At 43.0% G+C, this 22,608-nt stretch overlaps 1 protein-coding gene across 1 annotated transcript in view; it reads right to left on the reverse strand.

Moving 5' to 3' along the window:
• DEPTOR (DEP domain containing MTOR interacting protein) overlaps window positions 1-21,802 on the reverse strand; it is a 72,706-nt gene extending 50,904 nt beyond the window's left edge. Inside the window, exon 1 of the mRNA XM_009568766.2 lies at window positions 21,352-21,802. Coding sequence (XP_009567061.1) covers window positions 21,352-21,437 — 86 coding nt within the window. The 5' untranslated portion in view covers window positions 21,438-21,802. The remainder of the gene's footprint in view (window positions 1-21,351) is intronic.
• Between the last annotated feature and the right edge of the window lie 806 nt (window positions 21,803-22,608).

The following is a 22,608-nucleotide window of genomic DNA, read 5'->3' on the forward strand; positions in this document are numbered from 1 at the left end:
ATACTGGAAATAGGATGAAGATATTTCTGTGCTGGTAGCTGTGGCAGAGAAGGAATTCTACCATCTGAAATAAGGTTAGAGAGGGTGTCTTCAAAGCATCTCCTGATATCAGTTTTCATCACTGTGTTTATCTCCACTTTTGTGCCCATAGTCATGTAGCCACTATGAGGGGATACCAGAATGCAGAGGCAGATAAAGAGATTTCAAATAAACCATCTCTTGGGTCACTGCAGAGGGATGCCTGAAGCTTCCAAAGGAGTGATAGTTCACCACTGCCCCCGTAGCCTTAAATAAAACATCGGTTATGCCTCTTTTATGAAGTCTTTTTTTTATAAATTCAGAAAGTAATAAGGTCAGTGAGCCTGCAACCGAGCATGTACAGGGACATCTCCAATACTCATAACATGTTACTAACACTGGCGAGGGCCAAAGCAAGCTCTGGGGAACAGCACAGGCACGGCTCAGGCTTTAGAATGAGATTAAATGACGTCTCTTGGAGACATTCTTTCAGCCCAAAAATTAAGGGCAGAAATTCAGACCCACAGCCTCCCTTGTGACTGCTCTACACTGCAGAGGAAATTAGATCTGTCATAAAACTAGACACCAACTGAAAAAAACAAAGTTTGGATTTTTAAGCCTCAGAGGTGAATAATCTAAACAAGACAGCATAAACGTGGTAAAAGTGAATGTCAATAGGGTCTTTAGATAACTTTGATATAAAAGTTTTGGAATGTTTATGTTGGTATTTTTCTACAGTTTGACCCTGTAAGGGAAAGGAACGTGATATAGCCACATGTGAGGGCAGTCTAACATTATCACCAAACCAGAACAATATTTGCTCACCTCTCTTTTTCAAGAAGCAGGAGAACTTAGCAACTTGCAAGGATACCGATTTGACGACACTTTCTCCTCGTGTCCGTAGGAAGCTGTGAAGTGGCTGATCTCACTGCCTGCCAAGCCATTTCATTTTCATTTCACTTTTAATCAAAATGCATACAAACATGAATAATACTTCCAGCTGTCTGCACACTTGAACCTTGAGAGCTTCTGTCTCGCTGGAAAGCATAGAACTGGGATTTACAAAGACAAAACCAAAATGCAGTCAAGTCATTACTTCACCTGCCCCTAGTCACAAGGAAAGTGGAAGTCTGCCTGTCACTCTGGCTGCTTGCTTTCTGGGCTAAAGCTGTCAGAACTCAAGAACTCACAGTTCTCCTTCTTTACAAGGAAGTCAAATATAATTGTGCTTCTCACACACGTACATATGAGCTGGGATGCACACATAAGATGGATACATGCAGGTCAAGGTCCATGTGATACTACTGTGTGGACCCCCAAAAGAACCAACGTACTTTTAACTGAAGAAGAAGCCGTCTTTGCTTATGTCCATCAACTATGTTTCATTCATATTATTTTTCTCTGTCTCTATTGCAAGGATATTCTTAGGCTTATGAAATAAATGAGTCCTTTAGGGATTAATTTTCTTGTCAATGTCTTCCAAAATCTAACCTGAGGAGTTCAGCTGTAAACTAACAAAATTCTGAAGTGCAGACAAGGAACCATAGGCAACTGTTGTTGTAGACATCCCTTGACTGGATTAACACAGTAGTGTAAAGCCCATCAACTCCCACGGACTTATGCTGAAAATCATCGTCAATAAAGACAGTATTTTACAGATAGAAAACTGAGAAAGGAGTAGCATAGGTCTAATGGCAGATCAGTGAAAATCAATACAATTTATGTCATGGAATGCAAATTTGTTATCTCAGTAATAAGGCTGGGAAAAGTGAATGTTCCTTTGAAATGCTAAATGGGCTAAACTGGGCAAATACTGGTCAAACAGCCCAAGCCCTACTGCTACAGCTACTCCTGCTAGCATTGTCATTCAGAAACCTGGAGAGACAGACCGGTAACTAGGGAACGGGATGCTGGTCTGCATCACTGGAGTCCAGAAGAGGGGCTACAGCAAAGACACAAAGGGTTGTGGGTGCCAGAAAGCTCTGCTGTGTGACAACCACTCTCTTGGATGTGCAATGCACACCAAGGGAGTACAGGAGCCAAAAAAAAGCCACAGGCTGAGATCTCTCAAGCGCTAGATATCTTTTCACACTTATCCACAGGGAAAAGCAGAATATGACCCTGCTACGCTCTTGGACAAAATGCAGCAAGTAGCAGCCTTCCTGAGAAATGAGGAGGTCTTTCTACCCACCCATCTCCCAGCACATCTGAGGAAGAGCAGATCTGTAACACCTTGAAAGCACTACAGTACTGAACAGGTTTGCGCTGGAAGTAGTGAAAGGTGTTGTCATCTGCCACAGATAGTGCAAGAAATCCACAGAAGAATTGAAATTAGCCAAGTGCCTTATCTCAAGTGCAGTTGTGATATTTCTCCCACTCTGTCAATGAGCGACAAACAATTTTGCTGAGTTTTATGGTGTTGGGTAACCCCTGATCTCAAAGTCCTTTCCAGCATTGCTGCTCTCAGCCTGAGCACTGCAGATCTGCAAGAGATCTTGTCCTCAATATTTTGTGCACCTCATATTCTTTGCACTCCTTCCAGTGATCCTTAGCAACTCTGCTCAAAGATGGAAAAAAATTCTGCCTTCATCATTAATAATACATCACACTGCAGTAATATCTCAATTGCTTTTAGCACTTGTTTGCTATCTCTACACAAAACTGTTAACCGATTACTGTGCTGTGTAATCACGAGTGTCATTAAGCACAAAAACCCAGTACCTGACAGGTAATAAACTGAGTAATAAAACAGTGCTACCTACTATTATTAATAAATCCAATTTTAAATTGCCGCTGTGATTCAAGACTTCTTACTCACTTCCAACAAATACGTAGTTTCATCTTTAAACTAGTATAAATGCATTACTCTTTCAATATACAGTATGTTGTATCAAAACCATCACACCTTGTTTATCTCTTCTCATTCTAAATCAATAGCTTCCTTTTTTCATGTTTAGTATAATTGCATTGCCAGGCTTTATTTTAAGGAAACTGTGAAAGCAATATGTGAATAAATACTGAATAGAAAAGGCACTCTGTATTGAATTTCTTTAAATAAAACAACAATCTAACCATATTTTGGCACTGATTCATGCTTTTTTTTTTACCTTCTACCTACAGGTGTCTATACTGCAATATGCAGGACGTTACACTGACAGAAGACATGACTTTCCACTGTCTTCCAGAAGTCTATTGAAATCCAGTGGTTGATCAATAACCTACAGAATAAAACTGGAACTGATGCAAATTTTTAAACACTGAAAATAATGATCCATTTGACTGGATCACCTAGAGATGATTAAATTGTTTATGGATGACCTTCACAGTAAAGAAATAGAAATGGAGGAACAGGTAAGACTCTAAATGCAAAGTTGTGCCCTAACAATAAAATGCTCTCCTGAAAACTGCGAACTTACAGGTTGAAAGCAACAGATAGTAAGAAACAGCTGAATACGTAGTAGCTAAACTTTCACTGACTGCTGGCTATCAACATTACAAAACCCAAAGACAATCATGGGTTGTCCTGAGGTATTTTCAGGAATGATGAGAAATGCAGTTGTTGATGTTATTGTACATGACACTACAGGACACGACCTAAATATTGTGTGTTGTTCATGACATTTTCATTCAAGAGCAATAGGTTCAAAGAGAAGCAATGAAGCAGCTCTATGCTGGTATGAGAAATGATGAGCCAGGCTCCTGATCACAGAGAAAAAGATACGGGCTTGGGACACTAGCCTTATCTAAACAAAAGTGACAGGAACAGAATTGCTGTCTATAATCTTTCAGTTGAGTTAAATATAGAGTGCAAGAAAAGCTATTTAAGTGATGCTGAGGGATCCTAAGGTAAAAAATAGGCTAATGTTTTTGAGTAAAAAGTTCTAATTGTTAGTAGAGGCAAGAATTTAAATAACTCTTAGGAAACTGTAATAAATATGCCAACGGATTTTGTGTTATAATATTCTGCAGAAGACCTTCTAGTCCCATGTTATAATTACACGATTTACATTGATATCTATGAACAATCTTGGGAATACTATAAAGAAGAAGAATATCAGAGGCTGGCCTTTGAATGCACTATACCAGGTGTCACAGCCTTCCTAAAGTCCTGTTTCTTGTCAGCTGCAAAACCGAAAAGTTCAAGTACTGTCCATACTAAGACATCTGCTGTTTAAGGCTTTTATTAGAAGTGGGTATGCAGACACACAGACATTCTTCACGTGCTTGCCAAAGCACAGGAGCTGTAAGTATGGTGAGAGATGTACGTATTTGTTAGCATTCTTCCTTGCTTTTGCAACAGGGTGTTATTGGTTCTTCATTTTTACTGTGCAACTGTACAATAGCCCTTATGCGGCTTGGAAGGATACGCATTTTACCATGCAGTCAACACCAGTCTAGTGGCATTTTTTCCTCCAATGTCTGAGGGAAATCCTACAACCTTGGTGACACAACTGTGCCAAAAACAGCTGGGGATCTGCTGTGAGGAAACTCCATCAGTTGGCTAGAAGCATGCACAGGGGACAAGGGTGTGGTCTGCTTCTTTGCTAAATCAAAGCACAGAACCAAGGAGGAGCTAAACAGGCAGAGGATCCCTCTGCCAGCTCCACGGCTCAGCTCTGCAGTCTACCTTCGGTGAAGTCTCTACATGTCTGTATTCAGTTGGATCTCCTGCCTCCACGTGCAACACCCTCTCATCCTGCTGGGACTCAAATCACCAGGTTTGCAGGAACCACCAGCCCCTCACCTGAGATCTTATGAAGCTACCAAACAGAACCTTACTGTATAGTCACAGCTATACTGGTCTTTTTAAACCTGGAAGTTGTCTAATTTTATATAGTGGCACATGTCCCACAGCCTGATCCAGTGGGACGTGTCCCTGCCCATGGCAGGGGGGTTGGAACTAGATGATGTTTAAGGTCCCTTCCAACCCAAACTATTCTATGATTCTATGATGCTATGATTTTTTTAAAAAAAATTAATTTAAAAATGTATATGCAATTATTAAAGTAAATACATCAAAATAGGATAGAAGTCTAAACATACTCATGTTACAGCCTTTTTCAGTTCACGTTTGCTAAAGAAAAACATTTCTTTTAGTGTAAAATACAAGCCAGTATGACCTCCACAGCCAGCGGGAGGCAACGAATCTGTATTATTCTAATTAGCATTCTGCTCATCTCTGTGTGTTTTTCTTAAAGAGACACCTGTAACATCCAATAACGTTTTGCTGCAAGTGCCAAATGCAAAAGAAGAAATTAATCACCTTCTACAGAGAAAAAATGCAAAATGTCTTGGAAAGCTGTTGATTGCCCCAAACTACACTGAATGAATTCCAAATGCATAGAATCATAGAATGGTTTGGGTTAGAGACCTTAAAGATCAGTCACTTCCAAGCCTCTGCTGCGGGCAGGGACACCTCCCACTGGATCAGGTAGCTCAAAGCCTCAGCCAACCTGACCTTGAACACCTCCAGGGATGGAGCTTCCACAACTTCTCTGGGCAACCTGTGCCAGTGCTTCATCACACTCACAGTAAAAAATTTCTTCCTAATATCTACTGTAAATCTCCCCAGCTTAAAACCTTTACCCTTCATCCTATCACTACACTCCCCTCCGCAGCTTTACTGTAGGGCTCAATTTTGGGAGAGCTCCTCAAAGGGAAGAAACTGTTAACAATTCTAATACGTTTTTCCCTCAACACAGGACTGAAAATACACTTTCCACAAGCATATGTGCCAAATGGTAACCATTATTTTACCCAACAATTCTGCAATACAACACTAGTGTGTTCATTTTTTAAACACAGAAAGGATTGCTCTCTCACAAAAATGTTTTAATTATAAAGAACCTCACTATCTGCTTTAAATCTTTCTTTGCCTAGGTCATACAAACACGTAACATGAAGAATTATGGTATATGAATTTAAGGGGATTACTCAATGCCACGAAGTTACTCATTGCTTAAATTCTCACAGGTCAATGAAGAACTTTATCATTAAAGAAAGTATATTAATAAAAAGCCAAGTTAAAGATTAATTCAATTTAAAAGATTTCACTTTTGCGAAAGTCTAGCCCGAGGATGGTTTCTTTTGACAAGCTCAGCATTTTTCTACATCTGATCTATGATATGAACAGATACACATCTGCTGCATAACCATGCTTTATGAATAGTTTCTTCTGTCAGGATGCTATCAAGGATCTTGTCTTGTTTGATTAGCCCTTGTTAAGTGTACAAAAGCTTTGAAAAGATAAATATTACAGAAACGTTCTTCCTCTGCTCTTGAGATTAAATGGAAATTTTCCTTTAAAAACATAAATTTGCCAACAAGGAGCCCATAAAAGTTCTGTTGCTCTACCAAACAGCTTCCTCCCATTGCTGGGCCATGCGTTTGCCATTTCTCACTCCAGGCAAAATTCTCTCTCCGCACATGCAGATAACTCAGTGAACAGTTTACCAAGCAATAGCATCAGCTTTATATATGATATCAGCCTCAGTTGAACGCTGGTAGACTTAGATTACAACAATACAGTTACATTTACAGCATACTCCAAACCCTGGGTCAGGCCTGAACTTGTAATTCAAAACACATGCTGCACAGACAGTTAGGGATAGGCTTCAGATGGGCAAGAGGACAAGAGGAGGTGAGAGGTTAGAGCCTGCACCGTGTCCTTACACAGGCTCAGACATTCACTTGCCAGGAGTGTGAATGGTCCAACACTGTGCGTTAATCCTAAATCCAATTTATTTACTCAAGATAAGCCTTGACATCACCTGTCCTGAAGAAAGGCAGGATCTGTAGGAGCTTGGGTATGGTTGCTCCTCAGGTGCTGTCAAGAACCATGGTTAGGGAGATGGACCATGGACGCTTCTCGCTGTAGCTACCTGGACACGTGGAGGCATGCTCTTTAGCAAGGTTTAGTCCATTACTCTCCCAGGCTATCAAAGCACAATGGAAACAATGACATTTAGGTCTTAATTTGAACATAACTACAAAGATCTTTCTGAATGCTGAACTGTACAAGATTTCAGCCCATGTGTGAGCAGGCAGTGCATATAGGAACTGCTGAAATGCAAAAGGTTTGTGGCCACTGAAGACACAAAACCATTGATCAAGTGACTAACACCTTTCTGTCCCTTTTTCCATAGGTCCATCATTTTCTGAGGCAGAATACTGATAATCTACATGAAAAGATGTACTGTGACAGTCTTCAGTCTGCAAGCAAAGTGTCACAATTTCCAGTCCACTGGATTTTTTCCTTAGCCACTATATGTTTAAACAAATTCCCCCTTCTGTTTTCACTGTGCTTCTCCTAGTTTACGCAATCCTTTTTTCTTCCTCCTTTGCCCCAGTAATGTGTTTCCCAAGAGTACCCTTGTTACTGGCTTCAAATAAACTCAGATGTTTCATATTCATCAGAAAAGAAATCAACACAGAGTACAAACATATTTCTTGTGAAATTATGTAGGATACACTGTTTCAGCTGGTGTTGATTTACAGATTTAACCAAAATAAAGTCATATGCAGTTCCTAATCTGCGAGTTTGGAGCAGCTCTAGCCTCTCCAGAGCCAAACAAAGTGAATGCAAGCAATTATCTTTCCAGTACCACTGTTTGATTCAGTACAGTAGGCCAAAAGTATAGCACTTTGGAAAAGCACCACTTTATAGAAACCTAAAATGATTGGATTTTCCCTCATTATGAAATATTTTTAAAGGATCTAAGCCTTGCAGCATTGTGATAAAACACAACAGCAGAGAAAGCACCGAATCTCATTGCTTTGTGCATACTGAAAGAAATATTATTTTAAAAAAGGTTGGGTAGTGGTTGGGCACATGCCTGATTTAATTATGTCTTTGATCACATCTGTAAACGCAAGGGAACATATCTCATTACCTTTCAAATGGATTTTCAGATGAGACATGCACCTCCAAGAAAAGAAAGTGTCAACAGTTCTAATACATTTTTCAGTCAACATGGGACTGAAAATTCACTTTCCTCATGCAAAGTTGGACCTGTGGGACTATGGAAAATCAGGAATTTATGCGCACAAATAAACTCCCAAACTGGGCCCTTTGTGCAGTGTAAGAGGACCTGAGAGCACTCAACCCATTTGTTGTGTTCTCATGCAGACAGTAAGAACAGAAGAGCAGGTGGCTTGCCCTGAGATTACTGTTCCTCTTGTAATGCCACACAACATAGCCAGCAGGATTTCTGGCACTAACTTGAACTACGGGTCTTACAGCATGTATCACTCTGTACACTGTCTCTAACGTTAGTTTTCTCTACTCTCATCATTCAAAGACCGACATCAAACCATTATGTCCTAAGTATGCACACTTTGGTTTCTGTCCCCCAAGTTCTTGAGAAACAGATCTATAGATAATCTCACAGACATCTTGAAAAGCTCTCTTCGTGGCGGGAAGAGTTATGATATTGGCATCTCATGAATTTTACATGATCTGAGGTAAAATCCTGGCCTGACTTAAGATAGCGTGGTCAGGGGAATAGGGTTCTTACCTTCACAACTTTGTAAAATTCTCAGTTGAAAACAGATACTTCAAAAGTTCTTGGGCACTCATTTGAAAATGGATAAATTTCTCATCCTTGAATTTCCTTGGAAAACTGGATAATGTGAAAAGAGTGATATTGTCAACCACGTCATCCATTGTACAAACTAACCTAGCTGATTTTGCACTGAAATAGGTTAGGAAATATTCTCACAAGCCCTCCCACCAGTGCAATAGAGTAGATAATAATCTCTGGTTACCAGCCAGTAACAAAATGCTGATATGATCAGCCACCACAGTTTAAAAAGACATCATACCATGCCTTCATGAAATATAGAGTAATTCAGGCTGGAAGGGATCTCTGGATTTCATCTGCTCCAACCTACACTGAAAGCATGTAGTACAAGTTGCTCAGGGGCATGTCCAGGCAAGGTTTTAATATCTGAGCTTCTCTGGGCCCCTATTTCATTTTTTTTTATTTGCCCTAACACTGAATAATCGTTTCCAAATATCTAATTAGAAATTACCTTGTAAATTTTGCCCACTGCCTCTTATGCTGCTTCCCTACGCTTTCTATTTTAAGTAGCTGCAGCCAGCACTAAGATCCCTCTGAGCCTTCTCAAGGCTGAACAGACCCAGCCCTCAGCATCTCCTGGTACATCATGTGCTCCAGCCCACCCCTAACCTGAAAGCTTGGGGCTTACTCCAGTGTGTCACTGCATTTCTTCTACTAAGACACGTTTTTGCTGTCTATTTTAGGTAACTGCATAATTTTGCATAAATCAAGGTTGCAATAATAAGCATTTAATAAACCTTGTTTTATTTCTTTTATTCAGCATGCTTTTAGGAGCCTGCTTTCATTGCTTTGTCTAATTAGACAAGCAGTAGTATGACACCAATGGCTCCTATTAGGAAGCCAATTTTCTCATCACAGAGATGTATTAATTTAATCTCATCTATTTCTACCATCTCCCAGAAGACTTGAAAGATCTGAGTTTGTCCATATGCTATTAGTTTGGAAAATAATTTAATTGCCCACAACAAGTCTTTAAGCTTCTAGACCCAAATAATTCTCAAAATGTTATTTGTACAATCTCTTTGGGGAGTTGCACATGATAATGCTATTTTGAACTTCTTCACATCACTATCTCCATTTGCACTGACCAAGCAGCAAAACAGCAGTTAAGGCTAGGAGTTACTCTTTCTACATCTAAGTCTAAATTAATTTCAGCTAGAGGAAAGTATAAATTAATTACATCCTGAGCATCAGGAAACAATTAACAGCTTTCTATGATATCACCCTGATTTCTAAGCTATACAGTTATATTCTACTGCAGAAAAGGATGTGCGAAGGATCTTTTCTGCAAAAAGGAAACTGTTCCACCACTGACAATCAACAGTACAAATAATCCTTAACCAATATCTTCTCAGAAGCCATTTCCATTATTTTGAGTCCTAGCTTTGAGTGATGTGTTGGCCATGTGTCATCAGATTCCCTTTGAAAAAAAAAAAAAAGGATAAGTGTTAAGTGCTGAACTCCTGATTCACCAGACAAGCACTTACAACTTCAGCTTCCTGCAAATATTGTGCAATACTCATTGGAATGAAATTAAAAATAATTGGGTTTATGAACTATGTCGTAATTATGCCTTAAATCAGAAATGAAAGTAGCCTGTGAAAACACAAGGGAATACACAGGCTTGCTTTGTGGAGCCCCAGCACTTTGAAGACACAAGCACTAATGTGAAGAACAACAGATACAACATATGATACGAACACTTTTTGAACTCCTGCCAATAGGCTCATTTGACCCAATATGCAGGAAAGTGGTGCAAACACAGAATCAAACACAGAGCCCTTGGTACAATGGTTCAGCTGAACACTAAAGGAAACATTACAGCAATATATTCATTTTGGCAATGGCCCTTGGTGTGAGAAGCAGTGAAACAAACCCACATAAACCTGCACAATTCCAAGTTGAAGGCCACTGTTCTAGATGGCAGCTGTGTTACGGGGGGTGGGAGAATCTTCCCAAACCAGGCAGATTACATAAGGCCCGTAAGGATAAATACGACACTGTTAGTGTTGCTTATCAGCAGAACAACTTCAGTGCCTGCAGATTCCTCGTGCAATGCAACTCCAGGATAGCTATACCTCTCCTCCAGAAAGTTCAAACTCTGTTCCAAGTTCTCCATTCCTACTATCTTACACATCAAAGCTTCTTCTATGCACTGTCTTTGACAAACATCGTCTTGTCTGGCTCTTATCTAGCTGGAATGTCCTTGGAAAGAGCTGTTGCTCTCAATAATGTGTCCTGATTCCTTCCACTGCCTGCTCCTCTTCTGTCACACCAAACAGTTATTACTGTGCTTATCTTCACTTTCAAGCTCCTACCTTTGCTATCACCATTCCACAGGTGGTCTTGGCTTTTGCTCTTATCAGGCATTTACTTCCAGTTTTGCCACAGTTTTAAACCTTCAAGCAAGCATCTTTAGGCTTGCTGCCTTAATGCACAAGAGGCACCTTCAGCCAAACAGCCACAGAGCCGTCTGGATATAGTTCCCTCAATTCTGCACAGCAATGCTATGATCTCTACCTAAAACCTGACATCTAAACAGAGGTTGGGCAGAGTAAGAATGGATGAAAGGGGTGAGAAGAGGCTCCCGGACTGACGCATCCGTGCTTTAACATCAGGGTTTGACTGCATGAGAAGCCAACCTCACAGGTTCCCCAGTAAAAGGGGGGATCTGTGGAGCTCCTCACCCCCTCACCCCAGTGCAGCTGATCTTATCCCTTACACTGTTATTGGTAAGTCTCCCCAGACTGCTCCCCAGTGGGTCAGGCATGCACTAATGCAGGTGCACCAGGAGCCCCAGTAGGGAAGTCGGGCTGCCCTTTCCTGCAGCAACAGCTCAACACATCAGCTCAATGCTACTATAAAACCCACAGCATGACCTACAATCTCCTCCACAAAAAAACAGGAAACTCTCATGCACCTGTGACATAGCTGTGGTAGCCCACGAAATGACCCAGACAATTGCAAGGAAATGGAGAATTACAGCCCTGAATTACAGCTTCTATATTTGCTCTGAATTAACAAGCCAAATCAGGCGTATTTTTTAATTATTTGTACATGCACCTTTGAGATCTGAATGCATTTACTGGACTGCGACACTATTAAGAAGGAAACTATTATACAAAGACTGTAAAACTATAAGAGTGCTAATTAAGGCAAGGGGTTGCATTCTGAAGCAGTGCTGTCACACTGATAGCACTGTGATCTGCTGGTCACAGAAATTACATAATACTAATTTCAAAAGAGTACAGAAGTAGAAGTCAAAACTTTAAGAGATAAATAAGCCAGGCAAACTGCAAGCATCATTTCTTTTCCTATGTGGTAACATCTGAACTGTGCATTTAAACTCAGCGTGATTTTTTATAGTCTGGCTTCTACTGAAGTTTTTAAATGGGAACCCAGCAAATGTTTGACCCACACTGAATTTAGCCAAATAAAGCACCAAGGGAGCGGTGAAGCAAACCCAGCAGAGGCTCCTGCCACCATTCCCTCTCTCCATCCTCGACCATACATTTCTGCCGGCTCCCTCACCACAGCACTGGCACTGGTCTGACCTCATGCTAAGCTTGTTTAGAAAGTTACTTTTTTCTTATTTGGCTTCAGCTGCTTTAGTTACCTGAACTTCTGACCCAAGATGAACACCAGTGCAAAGTGCAAGGGAAGCAGTAAGAGCAGGAAAGTAGCAGCCTGCAGTTAGAGCCACTGGATCACAAAACCAGAGCCTTAAACCATAGTTCAGAGCCAGCACCCATTTCTCCCCTGGTACTTCTTCAGAGGAAGCTGTTATGTAGTCATGCAGTAAATCTGTTTGTAAAATTGACCCAGCTGAACTATCAGCCATCCAAAATCCCTGCTGATCACTTCCCCAGTGCAGGTCACTGTACTGTGATGGTCCAGAGACGCTTAAGGCAGTCCAAAGAAAGGGAAGCACAGAAAAGGAAACCAGGAGGCAAAAACACCTATGTGAGAGTAGATACAGAAAAGAGAGGACAACTGCTTTCAGTGGCAGTACTAGCTCAAAGTTTTAGCTATCTATACTACTAGCTCCTCTCCACTTCTCGAGCTACAGGCATAGCTGCATCCCTGCACAGCCATATCGTGATGAAGAACCCAGCTGAGGAACAGAGAAATAAATGCGGCAGAAGCAGACCTGCTGATGAGCACTGCCCAGGGAGGCTATTTCAGCTTCACAGGTTTCTCTAGAGCCTTGGTGAGCCTGTGACACAGTCTGTGGGTTATCTTTTCCCTTTCTCCATACTTCCATGCAACTCAATGCTTCAGAGTTTTTAAAAAATAAAAGAGCGAGATTGCACACTATTTTACTTCCATTGCTGCTATATAGCCTTCTCATGGAAGTCTAGGTTTAAATATTTTATTTTTCCTTAGCTCTGACATCAGGTGTTTTTTTTCTGCTGCAAGGAACTAAAGCATATTCACAATACATTCATTTCTCCTTAAGGCCACAGGAAAACGTAGGACTAAAGGGAAACCCCAAATCCCCCAATACTTTGAAAAATATTTAAAAAATCAAAAGTTAGGACTGTTGTTGACACTTATGAAATCCGTTAAATATCACTTCTCAGCTTTCCTTCTACTAGGTAGTGAAGGCAACCTGCCTTTTGTAAATCTGTCTCTCCAGTCTATTAACACACCAGTAGTCTTAGTTGAATCAATATAACTAACTGAATCAGTGTAACTTGTGAGCCTGTGTTCAAACAGGTTTAAGCTATATTTAATTCTAGTAGTTTATACATTGAAATTGTTTAAAATAGACGGTTTATATGTCCTCCTCTTGCTTAAGGAACAAAATCCCAACAACCCATGACTAACATGAAGTGCATCCTTCACTCAACTAACACCAGTATTCTGCAGAGACCTGAAACTTTGTAGTTTCTGTCTTATTAATCTTTAAAGCCTCAATGCAGTTTTTCTTCAGAGACCGGGTACCTGAACCAGACCTGCTTAACTTTTGCTTTTTATCCAGCCTTTCATCAACTTTGCCAATTCTTCATCACTTCAATGTCTTACCACAAAAGTTTACTTTGAGGACACGACTATATTCATCCCTGGCCTCAAACACGTTAATGAAAGTATCTTTCATCTAGCAAAAGGGCTCACACAATCCTGTCCAGCTAGGAAGAAAGAGGCAAAAGAGTTAACACAACTACAACACAAGGGTTGCGAAAATAGAAAGAAGAATAAATGGCAAGAAAGGTAGATGGGCCCACAGTCTCAGGATGGAATATATGTTTCTGCAAGCAGACCTAAGCCAAGAGCTACCACTCAAGCCAGCACTCGGTGCCTGGACACTCAGTAATGGGATGAAGAAGTCTATATCATGAACGTAGCTGGACTGTGGAGAGGCTAATGTTTGCTGCTGTGACAATATCCATCACTTTCTTAGTTTTACATCACTGAAATTCTTAAGTTTTACATTTCAAAAAGTACTAGAGTCTACAAATATAAGAAATACTTCAATTAAAATGAGATGCAGAGATTCCTTCCTAGTCCTTGTCCATTTACCCAACAGAGAAAGCTGGCTGACACTCCTCCTGGCTTCAGTCTGCTCCTTCACTCTATGGGTGTGACTTTGGAGGAAGAAAAGTGCAGATCCTTTCCTGAACACAGTATCCAGCGCTTCCCACCCATCTCAGCACACAGAGTTATCACCTCTGCCACTTCCACACTTCAGAGGTATTTTTCTCTGTGCTTTTGGAATGCCACTTTTGGCTTCCAAACCAGAAATCCCAATCTCAACAGAGTCCCACTTTGGTTCTCTGAGTTTGGTGGCTTCACATAAACCCTTCTTTGCTTGCCAGAACCCACTACTGCTGCAAGAAGCCAGTATCAATTACAGCCAAGATTTGTGTTGCAAGGACTTTATTTTATTTCAGAGCATACAGTGCCTACCTTGGCCGGGACTCAATAAACAGCTCAAATTCCAAGGCGCTGTTGCGACACAAATAGTAAATAATAAGAACAAGTGATAGAAGGAATTCTCTGTCATGGTGCCAGCCTAAGGCCACTGCCCCCACAACAGCCCTGACTGTGTAGTAAATGCAAAGCTAGATTGCTTTTGGCACATCAATTCTGCCTTCCATGCACAAGCATCAACATCAAAACAGTCTCCTCCACCTGCTCATGGGCAGCTCCTCTAATATAAAAAAAAAGTTAAAAATTCTTTCACATGCTACACACGTCCAGGATCCTTTGCTTGCCTGCTGATCTCTGCTAACCTGAGACAAAAGTTAATGATTGACTCCATCTGGAATGGAATACATAAAATATACAGCAGAAACCACTTGTACAACATCCGCCTTCTTGTGTACTTAGCAAAAGAGCGATCACTGTTTGCACATGCGTTGTTAACTACTTGATCTCTGAGTTGTGCTTGACAAAAGCTGTTGACGGGAAGGACTAAATTATTGAAAAGCATAGCTTAAAGGAAATAACTAAGCAAACACAAGAGTCACATCTTGATTTCTAGAAATGTTGAACAGCCACAAATTTCACTGACGGGCAGGAGAAATTGGGATTCCTGGCCCAGGAATCATAAACATATACATCGTATACATATATGTGCATATATACATATGTATCTATGCATGCACGCATGCTTATGTATACGTATGGGACTTGACATCATTAAAATTAGTGCAAACGGGCACAAAAATTGAAACACATGAGAAGGTGTATCAGGTATTAAAGATTCCAGAAAAAAATTAATATATAAAGAGAGAGACACAGGCTTTTTATAAAATTAAAATAATTTATATTAACTAAAATCTATAACTGAAAGTGTTGTGATAGGGCAGAGTTAGTGGGAAACTTCTTGATGGAAGAGCACTTCATTTTTCAGCTTTACCAATCTTCACTATGAAACGCTTTCTTTCAGTGTATCATTCCAGTGAAACTTCACTGAGAAGATTGACAATTTTTTGGTTGCTTAATCTTGGGAAACAAATTAATAAAAGTTAAATTATTTGGCCAGAGAGCTCTGGAGCACTCAGTTCCACAGTGATCTGATGATATAATCTCCTGTGTCCTATCTGCCCTGAAGGAGTCAGTAGAGAAGTGCCTTCTTGTCTACTTGTCAGACAACTGAAAAATGCTTTTTCCAGGGTTAATTCTGAGCCCTATTAGTAGCTCTTGGCTAAGGGAAACACAGCCACTGGTAGACAACTAAGGAGGCTACAAGAACAAGGTGCAGGGCATAGGAAAACACATCACCCCATTAGGTGGAAGTACAGTATTGAATTGGCTTAGGCAGATCACAAAATCTCATCTTAATGAATTCTGTTTCTAAAAATGGCATATATGTTTGTTTACTATCTGAAGATTGGTCAGGATCTGACTTGATAGGAAGTCACCTCTAGACAATTCTATGTGTTAAATCATTACACTCCTTTTAGTGTATAAGTTTACACAGTTGTAGTAGTCCATCACCAGTGTGTTAATATACTTCCAAACACAGTGATAGCATTTAATAAATTATGTAGCTATACAGTTAATATATTTCTATATTATAGCAATACATTAATGTGAATTCTCTCTTGATTACATTTCTCTACAAACTGTTATTTTTATGTGCCCTGGATTCTTTGCACCTTAGACTGCTAATGAATTTTTGAACCCTACCCCTGTGAAAAACGTTGATTATTTATTACTCGGAATAAGAAAAAAATTTACAGATCTGTAGGTTCTATCATCCCTCAGAAATTACTGACTGAAAGTTATGCACTCCAATACATTAAGTATTCTTAAAGTGATATTCTTGATGAAGCAAGACCTTTGGAAGAGTAGTGAAAATTGGCTTTGACTTGTCTTGCAGCTTCAAGATGTATAACTGTTCACCATGTAAAAGCTCTTTTGCAAGATGAAAATTCTCTATGAATTCTGATAAAAAGGCAAACATATTGGAAGGAACCATACCTTGCATTTTGTCTCTTCCAAAGGAAAGAAAAGTCTCTAAGAACAATGCTTCATATTTCCCCAAGCAGAAAGAAAGAAAATGCTGAATTATAAGAACTAATAATAGCTGATCTGACAAGTTTCCCAATTATTTACTCAAACACTTAACAGAAGTACGAATCAGGAAAGGTGTCACCTCTTGTAAAGGCTGATGATAAAGTGGTATCCAAAAGTCTGCAGAGACATTAAATGTCATTCAAGTTATAACCTACTACAGAGAATTGCAATGTATATACAATGGCAACTTCCAATTTTAAGGAAAAAAAGTGCTCTTTTAATATTGCTGTTTGGTCAACTGAAGCCTGAAGACATCCTGAATGACTAGGCACATTTTCTGCAAGAAATGAGGGACTCTTGGAAGATATACCAGATTTTGGTGGCAATCTGGCATCTAGAAACAATTAGCAGACAAAGAAGATTTTAGGCACTTCTGAATTGTAAGACAGGCAGCCAGTCTGTATATCAAAACATGAAACTGCTTTTAGTTGCCAGAGGCAAGATCAGCTCTAAGTTAATGCCCAAACCCAGGCAGATACTTTAATCCTTCTGCCGAACAGTGCTGAAATGGGCACAAGCTGTTGCCTTCAATCAGGAGGAAAACAAGCTTGGAATTGCTCTGCTTCCAGTAAAATTCCTATTGACTTCAGTAATGTCACTATACGTTCCCATTACTGTGCTTCCAACGATAACCACCCAAAGCTCCAAGGCTGTGACACCTTCCCTCGGGCACACCCAGCAAGACCAAAGAAGTGCAGGGATAATCACTTCTCCAGGGCTGCGCCCAGGCAGAGGTTTGCAGACAGGAATGTAGCGGGGTGAAGGCTTCAAAGGGCTCTCCTGATCACAAGGAAGCTGAAGGCCCTGCAGTCCTCTTGGGCACAGCTCGCATTTTCTTCAGGAGACAGGTCCATACTCATCATTTGTAACTTATGGAGTCTTTTAAGGTCAGTTCTGTTGCAGCCATCCTCAAAAGAAAGAGCTCACCACTGAGCGACTAAAGGGTCTCTGACGCTGCAGCAGAACAGGAGGGAATAGCTGGGGTCTCAGGTGCTTGGATCTGTCAGGCATCCAGAGCCCTGGCACTTTGTCCTTGCAGGGCCATCAGTGCCTGGAGAGCAACAGCTGGACTGTGCCCATCCCAGCTCTTGCCTTGCTCTTCCTCGTCTCCTGCACAGCAGCGACACGCTGCCGAAGGGTCTGTCCTCAAGTGCCACACTGCTGATATCCTCAGCTTTGTTTCATGGCTGTCAGCCTGATAATTTAAAGGCTTGTCAAGAGCGAAACTTCAGAAATACTCACTTTAAAAAATATGTGTCTATCAATTGAAAGTAAGAGTTGGGTATTCAATCAGCCAGATGCAGGGTACCGAGGTAAAGGACGCTACTGGATGTAAGAATTTACTATGTTAGCTAAAATATGGCTCAGGAACCTGTTTCTTTTTCCATAAATCACCCCAACCATGGACCACGATTTCCATCGTGGCCTCGTCTCCTACAAAGCCCAGAGCTGGCACATGGCAGCAGGCAGCTTCCTGGGTGCCAGATGACAGAACGCACACTGGGGCAGAGGCTCCTGACTGCACAAGGGAGAAACACAGATCACAAGCATTCAAAGGATCGTAACAAGAAAGAAAACACTCTTCAGCCTCCTCCTCTTCCTCACCAGGCCAACATGCATTTGCCTGGGGAGAAGAAGGGCTTCCATCCCCACCACTGGCACTGCCAGTGTGCAAAGCCAGTCTTGCCAAGGTGCTGCTTAGGTGACTTCTGCCCCCACTGCATGAAGTCCCTGCCAGAAAGGGACAGATGTGCCACAAACAGACCACAGGAATGCGGGCTACAAGGCAACACATAAGGCTGGGGTAAGATGGCTAGTAGGATCTTTGTAAGGAATTTAAATCAAGCAGCTCTCATGAGTATTTGAGTTCAGACACACATGCTGTTTGGTCTAGTGTAAGAGTGCTTTAAATACCCACACCAGTTTTGTATAAGCAACACCATGCTCAGAGTTTCATTTTACACTTGTACTCCTAAATTATGTGTTCATCTTGCAGTATGCAACACATGCTCATGTGCACTTTCACCCAAATACACACAATCACCTGTCTGGCTGCATCACCCCTCTGCTTATCTCGCATTTGTAAGCATCACTAAGAATAGAGTACAGTATGTTTCCTTGAGTGCATGTGTGTGCTGGTTCTCTATCATCTGTTTGCCTGCCCCAAAGGCTGCTGAGATAGCCTGTCTTTGATCCTGAAAACCCTCCACATTTTCATTTAGCCTTAACAATTATACTCTTATCTTGGACAGGAAAAGGGAAACTTTAAATGCAGGGTTGGCTAAAAATTGTCTACCAGCCAGTTTTCTACCACACATTTTGCAGCTTTTATTGTCTGGAAACCTGAAAAAAAACTAACCCTTTGCACAGAGTATCCCAACAGAGAAACAGAACAAAGCTAATTAAAAAAAATGGGGGTAAAGAGGAAATTTTGGGTGCAGTTTCACAAGGCTGCAGCAGTAGGCTGACCCAACAGCCTACTGCTGGCAAAACAGGAGATCTCACTTTTCCTCCACTACCTCCTCTTCCTGCTCCCAACTCCACATTCGTACCGTTGATCTTCTTTGAGTTCTGGCACCCAGCAGCCCACAAAACTATCCTATCCACCAGATTGCCACGTTGGATCTACTCCCAGGAAGGTTTAAGAAGTACACAAACAGGCAGGAAGGAGCAGGTGGGACTACACAGCCGGAGTGCAGAGTAGGAACAGGGTCATGGGGAGAATGGATCTCCCTATTCAGCAGTAGCTAGACACTATGCAGGTCAAGTTGTTCATGAAGCCACAGTCCAAAGAGATCCAGGTCACTTCCTGCAGAGTCACAAAGGAATACCCAGAGGTAACTTCACAGGATGGAGAATATTTTCTATCTATAGATCATCCTGGCCAAAACTGGCACCATGTTTCATTACCGTAATAAACAAGATGACAAATGTCATCCTCAGTTATGAGACTAACAACCTGACCTGAGGAGCTAGATTTGTTGAAGTTTCCTCAGTCTTTTCTCTGAGGAAAGATTGCAAAGCTTTTGCTTTTACGTTCATCTATGAGGTATACAGAAAGATTAATGTGATCTTAACAGAAATGTTCTATTAGCCTTGAATGTTCAACTTCCAGTGAGATAAATTAGGAAGATCAGGATCTTTATCAGACACTGGGATGAACAACTCTGCACTAAGTCCACCACTCAGAGTCTGTGTGATGGTGCACCCTTGTCACCCTAGGTTTCACTTCAGGTTACTTTGAAGAGGAATCTCAAGCTTGGAGCAGACACTTGTGTGTACTGGAGCCAGTCCATGAAAACAATGCTTAGTCCCCACACACGGATATCACTGGTGTGCATCACAAGGTGTGAATGTCAATTATTGCTCTCTACAACTATCTGAAAGGGAGGTGGGTGCTGGCCTTTTCTCCCAAGTGACAGGGGACAGGACAAGGGGGAATGGCCTCAAGCTGCACCAGGGGAGGTTCAGACTGAATATCAGGAAAAAGTTTTTCACAGAAATGGTCATTGGGTACTGGAACAGACTGCCCAGGGAAGAGGTTTGGTCTCATCCCTGGAGGTATTTAAAATATGGGTAGATGAGGTGCTCAGGGACATGGTTTAGTGGCAGATAGGAATGGCTGGACTCGATGATCTAAGAGGTCTTTTCCAACCTAGTGACTCTATGATGCCAATGGTCCTTACCACATCGATGTGACCGGTAACAACGTGTCAGTACGATGCAATGACAGCATCTCTCCAACACAGAAACATCACTATCATTCTGCAGTGTCTGTCTGGCATTTGAGCAAAAAGTTCAAAGAAAATGCAAGCAAAAACTGGTGGGTGAATAGTTCTACAGTCTCTTTCTAATCACACATGTAACATACAATACTAATAGTATTTTTCTTCCTGAATCACAATATGTTCCGGCAACAAGATGAAAATTCCTTTTTCTCCTCTATAGTGTCTGGGCACACTAGATACGTCACAGAAATTGAAAACGAACTGAGTCAGGCATTTTTTGTTAGCAGTTTCTGCGCCGCACACAGCTCCAGCCCCACGGCACGGCGAGTTCCTGCTGGCACCGGGGCTGGGATCCCCTGCAGGGGTACCGGCTGATGCCAAAGGCAGCCCGGGGGCAGGGGGAGCCCTGGCAGCAGGGAACAGTCCCGGGAGCAGGGGGAGCCTTGGGAGCAGGGAACGGCCCCGGGAGCTGGGGAAGCCTTGGGAGCAGGGAACGGCCCCGGGAGCAGGGGGAGCCCTGGGAGCAGGGGGAGACCAGGGAGCAGGGAACAGCCCCGAGACAGGGTGAGCCCTGGGAGCAGGGAACAGCCGCGGGAGCAGGGAACAGCCCCGGGACAGGGTGAGCTCTGCTGTGCTCTGTCCGGGCTGCCGCAGCGGGACTCTGCGCTCCTCCTATTTCTCGCCGGAGCGCTCAAGCCCTTCATCGCTTAGAGTGTCTCTGAGGCTTTTTAAAGGTGCATCTCGTCTTCCAAGCGAAGCCGCAGCCTTTTCCCGGAACGCTCCCGTCCCACGGGTGGGAGGAGAGGTGCCCGGGGCAGAACACCGGGGCCCTCCTCGCTGCCGCCTCCCCTCCTCCTCGCTGCGGAAAGCGGAGCCGGAGCCCGGGGAGCCGGGCAGGTGCTCCCATGCAAGGAAAGCCCGAGAGGACAGACCCTCGCCCTCCTCCAAACCTCACCTTCCCCGGCAAAGCGTGTGGGGGGGGATGCAGCGCTTACCGGAGCTGCTCGCCGGTGAGCAGGACCTCGGCCATGTGCTCCAGCTCCGCCGCTTTCTGCTGCATGCTGCTCATGCCCTCCTCCATCGCCGCGATCGGCACCGGGGCACGGCGCCTGCCTCTCCTCCAGCGCCGCTCACCTGAGCGGGACAGGTCCCTGTTCCCCTGGACAGGCTCGGATCCCCCCTCTCCGCCCCGCTTCCCGTGTTATTGTGTCACGGGCAGGCGGAGAAACGCGCGGCTGCAGCCGCCGCAGCCGGGGCAGCAGCGTCCCCCCCCGGCTGTCACACGGCAGGGTCGGCGCTGGCGGCTACCCCGGGGGGGCACCGGGTGCGAGCAGGGAGCGAGGGGGCTCCGAGCGGCCCTCCCGAGGCTGCCTTCCACGCGGGGCAAAGCGCGATTCCTTTCAACGCGGGGGCAAAGCGCGATTCCCTTTAATACGGATGCAAAGTGCGATTCCCCTCCCGCGGGTGCAAAGCGCGATTCCCTTCAATGCGGGTGCAAAATGCGAATTCCCCTCCCGCGGGTGCAAAGCGCGATTCCCTTCCATGCGGTGCTAAGCCCCGCGCCTTCCCCCCACCGGCGCTGCCGGGGATGGATGGAGGCGATGCGCCCGCTCGGGCTGTGCGCACTGTGCTCTCCTTACCCACACGGAGATAGGGCTGAGAGGGAGAGCTTCGTCCCGATTTTCACCCTCAAAACCTGCCGCTGCTCTCCCACCGTCCTGGTTTCAGCTCACCTGGTGCCCTGGGGTTGTTCTCAGAGATTGGTACCTTGTTCATCTCACCTCTTTGTCTCCAGGCGACAGTGGATGCAGGATTCCTGAGGGCAGAGGAGTGTTTCTCTCCGCGTTTCGTCTTGCCACTGGGAAGTAAAGTGCAAGGTCATGAGCACTATTTGATGGGGAAAAACTGTCCAGGAGGCATCTTCTGCAGTGGTCCAACCGTGGTTTTCATTTACTGCTACGTGCGATTAAAACAGACCTTGAATGCCCACTCATTGCCTTTATTTCAGGCTGCAGAAATTGTGTGCATGGAAATTCCATGTGCTTAACTGTTTGCAATATTGTCATTGTTTCAGGACCAGACCTTCAGGACCAAGAGAAGAACTAAGAGGGAATCAAATGAACCTAGAAGAAACCAAGCTGCTGACGATGGGAAGGAGATGGTTCTCTGCACAGCTCATAGGGGATTTGCAGTATTTATTAGCAAAGGAGGCCCTGGATATAAAAGAATGCACTTGGATTCAAGGAGAAAAT

Source organism: Cuculus canorus, chromosome 2 (genome assembly GCF_017976375.1).
Source record: "Cuculus canorus isolate bCucCan1 chromosome 2, bCucCan1.pri, whole genome shotgun sequence".
In the NCBI taxonomy this organism is placed as follows: domain Eukaryota; kingdom Metazoa; phylum Chordata; class Aves; order Cuculiformes; family Cuculidae; genus Cuculus; species Cuculus canorus.